General features: G+C 52.8%; 3 protein-coding genes across 3 annotated transcripts; all 3 read left to right on the top strand.

Moving 5' to 3' along the window:
• The first annotated feature begins 656 nt into the window (after positions 1-656).
• Positions 657-1,934, top strand: LOC141409200 (double homeobox protein 4C-like). Its single transcript, XM_074025728.1, has one exon. It carries the CDS (start codon positions 657-659, stop codon positions 1,932-1,934), a length of 1,278 nt encoding a protein of 425 aa, XP_073881829.1.
• A 5,210-nt stretch (positions 1,935-7,144) lies between these two features.
• LOC135967688 (double homeobox protein 4C-like) lies at positions 7,145-8,422 on the top strand. Its single transcript, XM_065531435.2, has one exon. It carries the CDS (start codon positions 7,145-7,147, stop codon positions 8,420-8,422), a length of 1,278 nt encoding a protein of 425 aa, XP_065387507.1.
• Positions 8,423-13,634: 5,212 nt separating this feature from the next.
• Positions 13,635-14,912, top strand: LOC135967684 (double homeobox protein 4C-like). The gene has a single exon (XM_065531430.2). The coding sequence runs from the start codon at positions 13,635-13,637 to the stop codon at positions 14,910-14,912; it is 1,278 nt and encodes a 425-aa protein (XP_065387502.1).
• The last annotated feature ends 2,564 nt before the right edge of the window (positions 14,913-17,476 follow it).

Raw genomic sequence — 17,476 nt, 5'->3', positions numbered from 1 at the left:
GCCCTGAGCCCCATGTCTCAGGATACTCTTCAATGGCCATTGCTGTAGTATAAGCAAAGACAACTATTATACCCCCCAGATAAACTAAAAATATCATTAAACCCATATAAGCCCCCCCATAATTGAAAATAATCACACAACCAATCACACCACTAACAATTAACGCTAAACCCCCATAAATAGGAGAGGGCTTAGGAGAAAAACCTACAAACCCCATAACCAATAATACACTTAATGTCAATAAAACGTATGTCATTGCTTCCATATGGACTCCAACCATAACCAATGATACGAAAAACCATCGTTGTACCTCAACTACAAAAGCACCAATGATTCCACTACGCAAATCCAACCCAATCCTAAAAATCATCAACCACTCCCCCCACCCCACTCCCCACTTCCGGGGCTTCTCCGGCCCCACCCATACCCAGGCCACAGTGACCTGGGCCCTGTGGGTCCCGGCTTCCGAGGGCGGGCTTGCCCTGGGCTCCTCCGAAGGGGTGGAGCCTGTGGGCCTTTATAAGGGCCGCTGGCCGGCTGGGCCGGCCTCCTGGCCGGACCTCCTCGCCGTGCACAGGCCGACTGAGGGGCACTGGAGCCCGCCGGCCTCTCTCTGCCCGTGTCTGTCCGCGAAATTCCGGCCGGGTCTCCCCGCGATGGCTCTCCCGACACCCGGCGACGGCGCCCTCCCGGCGGGAGCCCGAGGACGAGGACGGCGAAGGAGACTCGTTTGGACCCCGAGCCAGAGGGAGGCCCTGCGAGCCTGCTTTGAGCGGAACCCGTACCCGGGCATCGCCACCAGGGAAGAGCTGGCCCAGGCCATCGGCATTCCGGAGCCCAGGGTCCAGATTTGGTTTCAGAACGAGAGATCGCGCCAGCTGAGGCAGCACCGGCGGGAATCTCGGCCCTGGCCCGGGAAACGCGGCCCGCAAGAAGGCAGGCGAAAGCGGACCGCCGTCACCCGGTCCCAGACCGCCCTGCTCCTGCGAGCCTTCCAGCAGGATCGCTTTCCAGGCATCGCCACCCGGGAAGAACTGGCCAGAGAGACGGGCCTCCCGGAGTCCCGGATTCAGATTTGGTTTCAGAACCGGAGGGCCAGGCACCCAGGCCAGGGTGGCGGGGCACCGGCGCACGCAGGCGGCCCGGGCGACGCGGCCCCCGGCGGGTGTCCCCCCGCTCCCTCGCCGGTCGCCTTCACCCACACCGGGGCGTGGGGAACGGGGCTTCCCGCCCCCCACGTGCCCTGCGCGCCCTGGACTCTCCCACCGGGGGCTTTCGTGGGCCAGGGAGCAGGGGCCGTCGCCCCGCTGCAGCCCAGCCAGGCTGCGCAGGCAGCAGGGATCTCCCATCCCGCCCCGGCAGGCGGGGATTGGGATCTTTCCTACGCTGCCCTGGCGACTCCGGAAGGGGCGCTCTCCCACCCTCAGACTCCCCGGGGGTGGCCTCCGCGCCCGAGCCAATGGCGGGGGGATCGGGACCCGCAGCACCACAGCCTGCCGGGCCCTTGCTCGGTGGGACAGCCTGGGCCCGCTGGAGCTGAGCCGCAGGGCCAGGGTGTGCTGGCGCCGCCCACGTCCCAGGGGAGTCCGTGGTGGGGCTGGGGCCAGGGGCCCCAGGTCGCCGGGGCGGCGTGGGAGCCCCAAGTCGGGGCAGCTCCACCTCCGGGGCCCGCGCCCCCGGAGGCCGCCGCGGATCAGGAGCAGCTGCAAGCCATCCGGGCGCCCTCCCCGCCGCTCCAGGAGCCTGGGCGCTCGTCTGCACTCCCCTGCAGCCTGCTGGATGAGCTCCTGGAGACCCCCGAGTTTCTGCAGCAGGGGCAACCTTTGCTAGAAACGGAGGCCCCGACGGAGCTGCAGGACGTGGGAGAGCCCGCTTTGCTGGAACCGCTACTCCTCAGCGAGGAGGAGTACCGGGCTCTGCTGGAGGAGCTTTAGGACGCGGGGTTGGGGACGGGATCGGGGGCGGGGCGGTGGCCTCCCTTTCGCGGTGAGCACCTGGCTCGGTGTGGAGAGGCCTGTTTTCCCTCCGGGCTGACCAGCCTGGCATTCCTGCCTTCCCGGTCTGGGCGCGGCGGCGGCGGCCGGAGACTCCACACCGAGGAGAACTGAGCATCCATCCCGGGGATTCCAGAGCCGGCCCAGCTTCCCGGAGGGGGACCGTCTACTGCGCATGCGCGGCCGTGCGGGCAGCGGCCAAGGCTCTGGGAGCAGCCCCGGCAGAGCTCTCACGCTTTTCCACCACCCGACCCCCGCTTGATCCCCCACCCCACTCCCCAACACAGCGCGCGCGCGCGCGCCCGCGCACACACACACACACACACACCCCAGGACACCCACACAACCACACACCCACACACCCAAACACACCACCCCCACCCCCACCCCCACCACGACCGAAAGCACCACCACCGTGTTCTGCACTGGGCTGCCCTTGCCATAAAACTAGGAATAGCCCCCTTCCACTTTTGAGTCCCAGAAGTTACCCAAGGAACATCCCTAACTTCTGGCCTACTCCTCCTTACATGGCAAATACTAGCCCCCATCTCAATCATATACCAAATTCACCCATCAATCAACACCCATATCCTCCTAACTCTCTCTACCCTATCTATCACAGTAGGCAGCTGAGGAGGTCTCAACCAAACACAATTACGCAAAATCCTAGGATATTCTTCAATCACTCACATAGGCTGAATAATAAGAACACTAGTATATAACCCAACTATCACAATTCTTTACTTCACCATAGACATCATCCTAACAACTACCATATTCCTGACCCTCAACCTAAACTCAAACACCACCACCCTCATACTATCCCACACCTGAAACAAATCAACCTGTCTAGCACCACTAAGAGCATCCACCCTCCTATCCCTAGGGGGCTTACCCCCTCTAACCGGCTTCCTACCTACATGAATTACCGTTCAAGAACTCACAATAAACAATCACTTTCTCATCCCCTCTATCATAATTATCAGAACTCTGCTTAACCTGTATTTCTCTATACGCCTAATCTATACCATCTCCCTAACACTATTTCCTACATCCAACAACACAAAAATAATATGGCAATTCGAAAACACAAAACCTACACTCCTTATTCCCCCACTCGTCATTGCCTCTACCCTTTTACTACCAACCTCCGCCCTAATTTTGGCTATCCACTAGAAATTTAGGTTAAACAAGACCAAGAGCCTTCAAAGCCCTTAGTAAGTAAAAATACTTCATTTCTGAAGTACATAAGGACTGCAAACACCTACTCTGCATCAATTGAACGCAAATCAATTACTTTAATTAAGCTAAGCCCTCACTAGATCAACGGGACTCGAACCCACAAAAATTTAGTGAACAGCTAAATACCCTAATCAACTGGCTTTGATCCACTTCTCCCGCCGCAGGGAAAAAAGGCGGGAGAAGCCCCGGCAGAAACTTTTAAAGCTGCTCCTTTGAACTTGCAATTCAATGTGAAAATCACCTCCGGGCTGGTAAAAGGAGGACTAGACCCCTGTCTTTAGGTTTACAGCCTAATGCTTACTCAGCCACTTTACCCTTCCCTTCTCTCTATCTCTACCTACGCTCATCAACCGTTGACTCTTTTCAACAAACCATAAGGACATTGGGACTCTATACCTACTATTTGGTGCATGAGCTGGAATCATAGGTACAGCTCTAAGCCTTCTTCTTCGAGCTGAACTAGGTCAACCCGGCAATCTACTAGGTAACGACCGTACTTACAACGTTATTGTAACGGCCCATGCATTCATCATAATTTCATCCTTATAATTGCCCATGGACTCACCTCCTCCATCTATTTCTGCCTAGCTAACTCAAACTATGAACGTACCCACAGCCGTATCCTACTACTGTCCCGAGGACTTCAAACCCTACTCCCATTAATAACCTTTTGATGGTTCACAGCAAACCTTACTAATCTTGCCCTACCCCCCACTATCAACCTACTAGGTGAGCTCTTTGCAATCGCAGCCTCATTTTCCTCATCCCATATGACTATTGTACTAACAGGACTCAACATACTAATTACAGCCCTCTACTCTCTCCACATGTTCATCACAATGCAGCGAGGAACACTTACACATCATATAATCAACATAAAACCCCCCTTCACACGAGAAAATACGTTCGTATTTATACACCTCGCTCCAATCATTCTTCTATCCCTCAACCCCAATATCGTTCTAGGGTTTGCTCCCTGTAAATATAGTTTAATCGAAACATTAGATTGTGAACCTAACTATAGAAGCTTATCACTTCTTATTTACCGAGAAAACCTGCAAGGACTGCTAATCCATGCCTCCGTACTTAAAATTACGGCTTTCTCAACTTTTAAAGGATAACTAACAGCTATCCATTGGCCTTAGGAGCCAAAAACATTGGTGCAACTCCAAATAAAAGTAACAATCATGTGTACCCCTGTTATAACAACAACCCTCGCCTCCCTAACTCTTCCAATTTTTGCCACCCTCATCAACCCTGACAAAACACGCTCATATCCAAATTATGTAAAAACAACTGTAACATATGCTTTTATTACTAGCCTTCTTCCAACAACTTTCTACATTTTCTTCAACCAAGAAACAACCATGTGAAGTTGACATTGAATAACAGCCCAGACATTAGATCTAACACTAAGCTTTAAACTAGATCACTTTTCCATAATATTTATTCCAATCGCACTGTTCATCACCTGATCCATTATAGAATCCTCGCTATGGTACATAAGCTCAGATCCAAACATTAACCAACTCCTCAAATATCTCCTTATCTTCCTCGCTGCCATACTAATTCTAGTTACTGCTAACAACCTTTTCCAACTCTTCATCGGTTGGGAAGGCGTAGGAATTATATCCTTCCTCCTAATTAGCTGATGACACGCTCGAGCGGACGCCAACACAGCAGCCATCCGAGCAGTCCTATACAACCGTATTGGCGACATTGGTCTTATCCTAGCTATGACACGATTCCTCCTGCATTACAACTCATGAGGCTTTCAACAAATATTAGCCCTAAACTCCAACTCAAACCTCCTTCCACTAATAGGCCTTCTCCTAGCAGCAACAGGAAAATCAGCCCAATTTGGCCTTCACCCCTGACTGCCCTCTGCCATAGAAGGCCCAACTCCAGTCTCAGCTCTACTTCACTCCAGCACCATAGTTGTCGCCGGAGTATCCCTACTCATCCGTTTCCACCCTTTAATAGAAAACTATACACTAATCCAAAACCTCACATTATGCCTGGGAGCCATTACTACTCTATTCACAGCCATCTGTGCCCTCACACAAAACGATATTTAAAAAATCGTGGCCTTCTCTACCTCAAGTCAACTAGGCCTAATAATAGTCACCATTGGTATTAACCAACCATACCTAGCATTCCTACACATCTGCACCCATGCCTTCTTCAAAGCTATACTTTTTGTGTGCTCCGGATCCATTATTCATAACCTAAACAACGAACAAGACATTCGAAAAATAGGAGGTCTGTTTAAAACACTGCCCCTCACCTCAACTTCCCTAGTTATTGGCAACCTAGCACTCACAGGAATACCTTTCCTCACAGGCTTCTACTAGAAAGATCTCATTATCGAAGCCACAAATACGTCGTATACCAACGCCTGAGCCCTATTTATTACTCTCATCGCCACCTCCCTAACAAGCGCCTACAGTACTCGAACCATTCTCCTTACCCTAACAGGACAACCCCGCTTCCCAGCCCTAATAAACATCAACGGAAACAACCCCGCCCTACTAAACCCAATTAAATAGGCAGTATAATCACGGGATTCCTTATCACCAGTAATATCCCCCCTACCTCACTCCCCCAGCCAACAACACCCTTCTATCTCAAACTCTCAGCCCTAGACGCAACTGCTCTCGGTTTCCTAACAGCCCTAGACCTCGCCCTTATAACCTACAAACTAAAAGTGAAAAACCCATCACAAATACTCAAATTCTCCAACATACTAGGATACTTCCCCACCACAGTTCACCGTATGATCCCCTAGCAAAACCTACTTATAAGTCAAAACTTAGCCCTCCTCTTATTAGACTCAACATGGCTAGAAAAATCTACACCCGAAATAATCTCACAAACACACATTACCGCTTCCACAACTCTAACCACCCAGAGAGGCATAATCAAACTCTACTTCCTCTCTTTCCTCATCCCCCCTATCCTGACCCTACTTCTAATAATATAACCTATTACCCCGAGTAATCTCAATCACAATGTATACACCAACAAACAATGTTCAACCAGCAACCACCGCTAACCAACGCCCGTAATCATACAAGGCACCCGCACCAATACAGTCACCTCGAATTAACCCCGACCCCTCCCCCTCAAAAATCACCCAGTTACCCATATTATTGAAATTAACCACCACCACTTCTTCATCCAAACTTAAAACCCATAAAACCAGCCCTACCTCCATCATTAATCCTACCAAAAGACCCCCTAGAACCTCAAGCCCTGAGCCCCATGTCTCAGGATACTCTTCAATGGCCATTGCTGTAGTATAAGCAAAGACAACTATTATACCCCCCAGATAAACTAAAAATATCATTAAACCCATATAAGCCCCCCCATAATTGAAAATAATCACACAACCAATCACACCACTAACAATTAACGCTAAACCCCCATAAATAGGAGAGGGCTTAGGAGAAAAACCTACAAACCCCATAACCAATAATACACTTAATGTCAATAAAACGTATGTCATTGCTTCCATATGGACTCCAACCATAACCAATGATACGAAAAACCATCGTTGTACCTCAACTACAAAAGCACCAATGATTCCACTACGCAAATCCAACCCAATCCTAAAAATCATCAACCACTCCCCCCACCCCACTCCCCACTTCCGGGGCTTCTCCGGCCCCACCCATACCCAGGCCACAGTGACCTGGGCCCTGTGGGTCCCGGCTTCCGAGGGCGGGCTTGCCCTGGGCTCCTCCGAAGGGGTGGAGCCTGTGGGCCTTTATAAGGGCCGCTGGCCGGCTGGGCCGGCCTCCTGGCCGGACCTCCTCGCCGTGCACAGGCCGACTGAGGGGCACTGGAGCCCGCCGGCCTCTCTCTGCCCGTGTCTGTCCGCGAAATTCCGGCCGGGTCTCCCCGCGATGGCTCTCCCGACACCCGGCGACGGCGCCCTCCCGGCGGGAGCCCGAGGACGAGGACGGCGAAGGAGACTCGTTTGGACCCCGAGCCAGAGGGAGGCCCTGCGAGCCTGCTTTGAGCGGAACCCGTACCCGGGCATCGCCACCAGGGAAGAGCTGGCCCAGGCCATCGGCATTCCGGAGCCCAGGGTCCAGATTTGGTTTCAGAACGAGAGATCGCGCCAGCTGAGGCAGCACCGGCGGGAATCTCGGCCCTGGCCCGGGAAACGCGGCCCGCAAGAAGGCAGGCGAAAGCGGACCGCCGTCACCCGGTCCCAGACCGCCCTGCTCCTGCGAGCCTTCCAGCAGGATCGCTTTCCAGGCATCGCCACCCGGGAAGAACTGGCCAGAGAGACGGGCCTCCCGGAGTCCCGGATTCAGATTTGGTTTCAGAACCGGAGGGCCAGGCACCCAGGCCAGGGTGGCGGGGCACCGGCGCACGCAGGCGGCCCGGGCGACGCGGCCCCCGGCGGGTGTCCCCCCGCTCCCTCGCCGGTCGCCTTCACCCACACCGGGGCGTGGGGAACGGGGCTTCCCGCCCCCCACGTGCCCTGCGCGCCCTGGACTCTCCCACCGGGGGCTTTCGTGGGCCAGGGAGCAGGGGCCGTCGCCCCGCTGCAGCCCAGCCAGGCTGCGCAGGCAGCAGGGATCTCCCATCCCGCCCCGGCAGGCGGGGATTGGGATCTTTCCTACGCTGCCCTGGCGACTCCGGAAGGGGCGCTCTCCCACCCTCAGACTCCCCGGGGGTGGCCTCCGCGCCCGAGCCAATGGCGGGGGGATCGGGACCCGCAGCACCACAGCCTGCCGGGCCCTTGCTCGGTGGGACAGCCTGGGCCCGCTGGAGCTGAGCCGCAGGGCCAGGGTGTGCTGGCGCCGCCCACGTCCCAGGGGAGTCCGTGGTGGGGCTGGGGCCAGGGGCCCCAGGTCGCCGGGGCGGCGTGGGAGCCCCAAGTCGGGGCAGCTCCACCTCCGGGGCCCGCGCCCCCGGAGGCCTCCGCGGATCAGGAGCAGCTGCAAGCCATCCGGGCGCCCTCCCCGCCGCTCCAGGAGCCTGGGCGCTCGTCTGCACTCCCCTGCAGCCTGCTGGATGAGCTCCTGGAGACCCCCGAGTTTCTGCAGCAGGGGCAACCTTTGCTAGAAACGGAGGCCCCGACGGAGCTGCAGGACGTGGGAGAGCCCGCTTTGCTGGAACCGCTACTCCTCAGCGAGGAGGAGTACCGGGCTCTGCTGGAGGAGCTTTAGGACGCGGGGTTGGGGACGGGATCGGGGGCGGGGCGGTGGCCTCCCTTTCGCGGTGAGCACCTGGCTCGGTGTGGAGAGGCCTGTTTTCCCTCCGGGCTGACCAGCCTGGCATTCCTGCCTTCCCGGTCTGGGCGCGGCGGCGGCGGCCGGAGACTCCACACCGAGGAGAACTGAGCATCCATCCCGGGGATTCCAGAGCCGGCCCAGCTTCCCGGAGGGGGACCGTCTACTGCGCATGCGCGGCCGTGCGGGCAGCGGCCAAGGCTCTGGGAGCAGCCCCGGCAGAGCTCTCACGCTTTTCCACCACCCGACCCCCGCTTGATCCCCCACCCCACTCCCCAACACAGCGCGCGCGCGCGCGCGCCCGCGCACACACACACACACACACACCCCAGGACACCCACACAACCACACACCCACACACCCAAACACACCACCCCCACCCCCACCCCCACCACGACCGAAAGCACCACCACCGTGTTCTGCACTGGGCTGCCCTTGCCATAAAACTAGGAATAGCCCCCTTCCACTTTTGAGTCCCAGAAGTTACCCAAGGAACATCCCTAACTTCTGGCCTACTCCTCCTTACATGGCAAATACTAGCCCCCATCTCAATCATATACCAAATTCACCCATCAATCAACACCCATATCCTCCTAACTCTCTCTACCCTATCTATCACAGTAGGCAGCTGAGGAGGTCTCAACCAAACACAATTACGCAAAATCCTAGGATATTCTTCAATCACTCACATAGGCTGAATAATAAGAACACTAGTATATAACCCAACTATCACAATTCTTTACTTCACCATAGACATCATCCTAACAACTACCATATTCCTGACCCTCAACCTAAACTCAAACACCACCACCCTCATACTATCCCACACCTGAAACAAATCAACCTGTCTAGCACCACTAAGAGCATCCACCCTCCTATCCCTAGGGGGCTTACCCCCTCTAACCGGCTTCCTACCTACATGAATTACCGTTCAAGAACTCACAGTAAACAATCACTTTCTCATCCCCTCTATCATAATTATCAGAACTCTGCTTAACCTGTATTTCTCTATACGCCTAATCTATACCATCTCCCTAACACTATTTCCTACATCCAACAACACAAAAATAATATGGCAATTCGAAAACACAAAACCTACACTCCTTATTCCCCCACTCGTCATTGCCTCTACCCTTTTACTACCAACCTCCGCCCTAATTTTGGCTATCCACTAGAAATTTAGGTTAAACAAGACCAAGAGCCTTCAAAGCCCTTAGTAAGTAAAAATACTTCATTTCTGAAGTACATAAGGACTGCAAACACCTACTCTGCATCAATTGAACGCAAATCAATTACTTTAATTAAGCTAAGCCCTCACTAGATCAACGGGACTCGAACCCACAAAAATTTAGTGAACAGCTAAATACCCTAATCAACTGGCTTTGATCCACTTCTCCCGCCGCAGGGAAAAAAGGCGGGAGAAGCCCCGGCAGAAACTTTTAAAGCTGCTCCTTTGAACTTGCAATTCAATGTGAAAATCACCTCCGGGCTGGTAAAAGGAGGACTAGACCCCTGTCTTTAGGTTTACAGCCTAATGCTTACTCAGCCACTTTACCCTTCCCTTCTCTCTATCTCTACCTACGCTCATCAACCGTTGACTCTTTTCAACAAACCATAAGGACATTGGGACTCTATACCTACTATTTGGTGCATGAGCTGGAATCATAGGTACAGCTCTAAGCCTTCTTCTTCGAGCTGAACTAGGTCAACCCGGCAATCTACTAGGTAACGACCGTACTTACAACGTTATTGTAACGGCCCATGCATTCATCATAATTTCATCCTTATAATTGCCCATGGACTCACCTCCTCCATCTATTTCTGCCTAGCTAACTCAAACTATGAACGTACCCACAGCCGTATCCTACTACTGTCCCGAGGACTTCAAACCCTACTCCCATTAATAACCTTTTGATGGTTCACAGCAAACCTTACTAATCTTGCCCTACCCCCCACTATCAACCTACTAGGTGAGCTCTTTGCAATCGCAGCCTCATTTTCCTCATCCCATATGACTATTGTACTAACAGGACTCAACATACTAATTACAGCCCTCTACTCTCTCCACATGTTCATCACAATGCAGCGAGGAACACTTACACATCATATAATCAACATAAAACCCCCCTTCACACGAGAAAATACGTTCGTATTTATACACCTCGCTCCAATCATTCTTCTATCCCTCAACCCCAATATCGTTCTAGGGTTTGCTCCCTGTAAATATAGTTTAATCGAAACATTAGATTGTGAACCTAACTATAGAAGCTTATCACTTCTTATTTACCGAGAAAACCTGCAAGGACTGCTAATCCATGCCTCCGTACTTAAAATTACGGCTTTCTCAACTTTTAAAGGATAACTAACAGCTATCCATTGGCCTTAGGAGCCAAAAACATTGGTGCAACTCCAAATAAAAGTAACAATCATGTGTACCCCTGTTATAACAACAACCCTCGCCTCCCTAACTCTTCCAATTTTTGCCACCCTCATCAACCCTGACAAAACACGCTCATATCCAAATTATGTAAAAACAACTGTAACATATGCTTTTATTACTAGCCTTCTTCCAACAACTTTCTACATTTTCTTCAACCAAGAAACAACCATGTGAAGTTGACATTGAATAACAGCCCAGACATTAGATCTAACACTAAGCTTTAAACTAGATCACTTTTCCATAATATTTATTCCAATCGCACTGTTCATCACCTGATCCATTATAGAATCCTCGCTATGGTACATAAGCTCAGATCCAAACATTAACCAACTCCTCAAATATCTCCTTATCTTCCTCGCTGCCATACTAATTCTAGTTACTGCTAACAACCTTTTCCAACTCTTCATCGGTTGGGAAGGCGTAGGAATTATATCCTTCCTCCTAATTAGCTGATGACACGCTCGAGCGGACGCCAACACAGCAGCCATCCGAGCAGTCCTATACAACCGTATTGGCGACATTGGTCTTATCCTAGCTATGACACGATTCCTCCTGCATTACAACTCATGAGGCTTTCAACAAATATTAGCCCTAAACTCCAACTCAAACCTCCTTCCACTAATAGGCCTTCTCCTAGCAGCAACAGGAAAATCAGCCCAATTTGGCCTTCACCCCTGACTGCCCTCTGCCATAGAAGGCCCAACTCCAGTCTCAGCTCTACTTCACTCCAGCACCATAGTTGTCGCCGGAGTATCCCTACTCATCCGTTTCCACCCTTTAATAGAAAACTATACACTAATCCAAAACCTCACATTATGCCTGGGAGCCATTACTACTCTATTCACAGCCATCTGTGCCCTCACACAAAACGATATTTAAAAAATCGTGGCCTTCTCTACCTCAAGTCAACTAGGCCTAATAATAGTCACCATTGGTATTAACCAACCATACCTAGCATTCCTACACATCTGCACCCATGCCTTCTTCAAAGCTATACTTTTTGTGTGCTCCGGATCCATTATTCATAACCTAAACAACGAACAAGACATTCGAAAAATAGGAGGTCTGTTTAAAACACTGCCCCTCACCTCAACTTCCCTAGTTATTGGCAACCTAGCACTCACAGGAATACCTTTCCTCACAGGCTTCTACTAGAAAGATCTCATTATCGAAGCCACAAATACGTCGTATACCAACGCCTGAGCCCTATTTATTACTCTCATCGCCACCTCCCTAACAAGCGCCTACAGTACTCGAACCATTCTCCTTACCCTAACAGGACAACCCCGCTTCCCAGCCCTAATAAACATCAACGGAAACAACCCCGCCCTACTAAACCCAATTAAATAGGCAGTATAATCACGGGATTCCTTATCACCAGTAATATCCCCCCTACCTCACTCCCCCAGCCAACAACACCCTTCTATCTCAAACTCTCAGCCCTAGACGCAACTGCTCTCGGTTTCCTAACAGCCCTAGACCTCGCCCTTATAACCTACAAACTAAAAGTGAAAAACCCATCACAAATACTCAAATTCTCCAACATACTAGGATACTTCCCCACCACAGTTCACCGTATGATCCCCTAGCAAAACCTACTTATAAGTCAAAACTTAGCCCTCCTCTTATTAGACTCAACATGGCTAGAAAAATCTACACCCGAAATAATCTCACAAACACACATTACCGCTTCCACAACTCTAACCACCCAGAGAGGCATAATCAAACTCTACTTCCTCTCTTTCCTCATCCCCCCTATCCTGACCCTACTTCTAATAATATAACCTATTACCCCGAGTAATCTCAATCACAATGTATACACCAACAAACAATGTTCAACCAGCAACCACCGCTAACCAACGCCCGTAATCATACAAGGCACCCGCACCAATACAGTCACCTCGAATTAACCCCGACCCCTCCCCCTCAAAAATCACCCAGTTACCCATATTATTGAAATTAACCACCACCACTTCTTCATCCAAACTTAAAACCCATAAAACCAGCCCTACCTCCATCATTAATCCTACCAAAAGACCCCCTAGAACCTCAAGCCCTGAGCCCCATGTCTCAGGATACTCTTCAATGGCCATTGCTGTAGTATAAGCAAAGACAACTATTATACCCCCCAGATAAACTAAAAATATCATTAAACCCATATAAGCCCCCCCATAATTGAAAATAATCACACAACCAATCACACCACTAACAATTAACGCTAAACCCCCATAAATAGGAGAGGGCTTAGGAGAAAAACCTACAAACCCCATAACCAATAATACACTTAATGTCAATAAAACGTATGTCATTGCTTCCATATGGACTCCAACCATAACCAATGATACGAAAAACCATCGTTGTACCTCAACTACAAAAGCACCAATGATTCCACTACGCAAATCCAACCCAATCCTAAAAATCATCAACCACTCCCCCCACCCCACTCCCCACTTCCGGGGCTTCTCCGGCCCCACCCATACCCAGGCCACAGTGACCTGGGCCCTGTGGGTCCCGGCTTCCGAGGGCGGGCTTGCCCTGGGCTCCTCCGAAGGGGTGGAGCCTGTGGGCCTTTATAAGGGCCGCTGGCCGGCTGGGCCGGCCTCCTGGCCGGACCTCCTCGCCGTGCACAGGCCGACTGAGGGGCACTGGAGCCCGCCGGCCTCTCTCTGCCCGTGTCTGTCCGCGAAATTCCGGCCGGGTCTCCCCGCGATGGCTCTCCCGACACCCGGCGACGGCGCCCTCCCGGCGGGAGCCCGAGGACGAGGACGGCGAAGGAGACTCGTTTGGACCCCGAGCCAGAGGGAGGCCCTGCGAGCCTGCTTTGAGCGGAACCCGTACCCGGGCATCGCCACCAGGGAAGAGCTGGCCCAGGCCATCGGCATTCCGGAGCCCAGGGTCCAGATTTGGTTTCAGAACGAGAGATCGCGCCAGCTGAGGCAGCACCGGCGGGAATCTCGGCCCTGGCCCGGGAAACGCGGCCCGCAAGAAGGCAGGCGAAAGCGGACCGCCGTCACCCGGTCCCAGACCGCCCTGCTCCTGCGAGCCTTCCAGCAGGATCGCTTTCCAGGCATCGCCACCCGGGAAGAACTGGCCAGAGAGACGGGCCTCCCGGAGTCCCGGATTCAGATTTGGTTTCAGAACCGGAGGGCCAGGCACCCAGGCCAGGGTGGCGGGGCACCGGCGCACGCAGGCGGCCCGGGCGACGCGGCCCCCGGCGGGTGTCCCCCCGCTCCCTCGCCGGTCGCCTTCACCCACACCGGGGCGTGGGGAACGGGGCTTCCCGCCCCCCACGTGCCCTGCGCGCCCTGGACTCTCCCACCGGGGGCTTTCGTGGGCCAGGGAGCAGGGGCCGTCGCCCCGCTGCAGCCCAGCCAGGCTGCGCAGGCAGCAGGGATCTCCCATCCCGCCCCGGCAGGCGGGGATTGGGATCTTTCCTACGCTGCCCTGGCGACTCCGGAAGGGGCGCTCTCCCACCCTCAGACTCCCCGGGGGTGGCCTCCGCGCCCGAGCCAATGGCGGGGGGATCGGGACCCGCAGCACCACAGCCTGCCGGGCCCTTGCTCGGTGGGACAGCCTGGGCCCGCTGGAGCTGAGCCGCAGGGCCAGGGTGTGCTGGCGCCGCCCACGTCCCAGGGGAGTCCGTGGTGGGGCTGGGGCCAGGGGCCCCAGGTCGCCGGGGCGGCGTGGGAGCCCCAAGTCGGGGCAGCTCCACCTCCGGGGCCCGCGCCCCCGGAGGCCTCCGCGGATCAGGAGCAGCTGCAAGCCATCCGGGCGCCCTCCCCGCCGCTCCAGGAGCCTGGGCGCTCGTCTGCACTCCCCTGCAGCCTGCTGGATGAGCTCCTGGAGACCCCCGAGTTTCTGCAGCAGGGGCAACCTTTGCTAGAAACGGAGGCCCCGACGGAGCTGCAGGACGTGGGAGAGCCCGCTTTGCTGGAACCGCTACTCCTCAGCGAGGAGGAGTACCGGGCTCTGCTGGAGGAGCTTTAGGACGCGGGGTTGGGGACGGGATCGGGGGCGGGGCGGTGGCCTCCCTTTCGCGGTGAGCACCTGGCTCGGTGTGGAGAGGCCTGTTTTCCCTCCGGGCTGACCAGCCTGGCATTCCTGCCTTCCCGGTCTGGGCGCGGCGGCGGCGGCCGGAGACTCCACACCGAGGAGAACTGAGCATCCATCCCGGGGATTCCAGAGCCGGCCCAGCTTCCCGGAGGGGGACCGTCTACTGCGCATGCGCGGCCGTGCGGGCAGCGGCCAAGGCTCTGGGAGCAGCCCCGGCAGAGCTCTCACGCTTTTCCACCACCCGACCCCCGCTTGATCCCCCACCCCACTCCCCAACACAGCGCGCGCGCGCGCGCCCGCGCACACACACACACACACACACCCCAGGACACCCACACAACCACACACCCACACACCCAAACACACCACCCCCACCCCCACCCCCACCACGACCGAAAGCACCACCACCGTGTTCTGCACTGGGCTGCCCTTGCCATAAAACTAGGAATAGCCCCCTTCCACTTTTGAGTCCCAGAAGTTACCCAAGGAACATCCCTAACTTCTGGCCTACTCCTCCTTACATGGCAAATACTAGCCCCCATCTCAATCATATACCAAATTCACCCATCAATCAACACCCATATCCTCCTAACTCTCTCTACCCTATCTATCACAGTAGGCAGCTGAGGAGGTCTCAACCAAACACAATTACGCAAAATCCTAGGATATTCTTCAATCACTCACATAGGCTGAATAATAAGAACACTAGTATATAACCCAACTATCACAATTCTTTACTTCACCATAGACATCATCCTAACAACTACCATATTCCTGACCCTCAACCTAAACTCAAACACCACCACCCTCATACTATCCCACACCTGAAACAAATCAACCTGTCTAGCACCACTAAGAGCATCCACCCTCCTATCCCTAGGGGGCTTACCCCCTCTAACCGGCTTCCTACCTACATGAATTACCGTTCAAGAACTCACAGTAAACAATCACTTTCTCATCCCCTCTATCATAATTATCAGAACTCTGCTTAACCTGTATTTCTCTATACGCCTAATCTATACCATCTCCCTAACACTATTTCCTACATCCAACAACACAAAAATAATATGGCAATTCGAAAACACAAAACCTACACTCCTTATTCCCCCACTCGTCATTGCCTCTACCCTTTTACTACCAACCTCCGCCCTAATTTTGGCTATCCACTAGAAATTTAGGTTAAACAAGACCAAGAGCCTTCAAAGCCCTTAGTAAGTAAAAATACTTCATTTCTGAAGTACATAAGGACTGCAAACACCTACTCTGCATCAATTGAACGCAAATCAATTACTTTAATTAAGCTAAGCCCTCACTAGATCAACGGGACTCGAACCCACAAAAATTTAGTGAACAGCTAAATACCCTAATCAACTGGCTTTGATCCACTTCTCCCGCCGCAGGGAAAAAAGGCGGGAGAAGCCCCGGCAGAAACTTTTAAAGCTGCTCCTTTGAACTTGCAATTCAATGTGAAAATCACCTCCGGGCTGGTAAAAGGAGGACTAGACCCCTGTCTTTAGGTTTACAGCCTAATGCTTACTCAGCCACTTTACCCTTCCCTTCTCTCTATCTCTACCTACGCTCATCAACCGTTGACTCTTTTCAACAAACCATAAGGACATTGGGACTCTATACCTACTATTTGGTGCATGAGCTGGAATCATAGGTACAGCTCTAAGCCTTCTTCTTCGAGCTGAACTAGGTCAACCCGGCAATCTACTAGGTAACGACCGTACTTACAACGTTATTGTAACGGCCCATGCATTCATCATAATTTCATCCTTATAATTGCCCATGGACTCACCTCCTCCATCTATTTCTGCCTAGCTAACTCAAACTATGAACGTACCCACAGCCGTATCCTACTACTGTCCCGAGGACTTCAAACCCTACTCCCATTAATAACCTTTTGATGGTTCACAGCAAACCTTACTAATCTTGCCCTACCCCCCACTATCAACCTACTAGGTGAGCTCTTTGCAATCGCAGCCTCATTTTCCTCATCCCATATGACTATTGTACTAACAGGACTCAACATACTAATTACAGCCCTCTACTCTCTCCACATGTTCATCACAATGCAGCGAGGAACACTTACACATCATATAATCAACATAAAACCCCCCTTCACACGAGAAAATACGTTCGTATTTATACACCTCGCTCCAATCATTCTTCTATCCCTCAACCCCAATATCGTTCTAGGGTTTGCTCCCTGTAAATATAGTTTAATCGAAACATTAGATTGTGAACCTAACTATAGAAGCTTATCACTTCTTATTTACCGAGAAAACCTGCAAGGACTGCTAATCCATGCCTCCGTACTTAAAATTACGGCTTTCTCAACTTTTAAAGGATAACTAACAGCTATCCATTGGCCTTAGGAGCCAAAAACATTGGTGCAACTCCAAATAAAAGTAACAATCATGTGTACCCCTGTTATAACAACAACCCTCGCCTCCCTAACTCTTCCAATTTTTGCCACCCTCATCAACCCTGAC

This window comes from Macaca fascicularis, chromosome 1, assembly GCF_037993035.2.
Source record: "Macaca fascicularis isolate 582-1 chromosome 1, T2T-MFA8v1.1".
In the NCBI taxonomy this organism is placed as follows: domain Eukaryota; kingdom Metazoa; phylum Chordata; class Mammalia; order Primates; family Cercopithecidae; genus Macaca; species Macaca fascicularis.
Note: the sequence above shows the minus strand (reverse complement) of the source record. Positions and strands in the feature narration are given on the sequence as shown.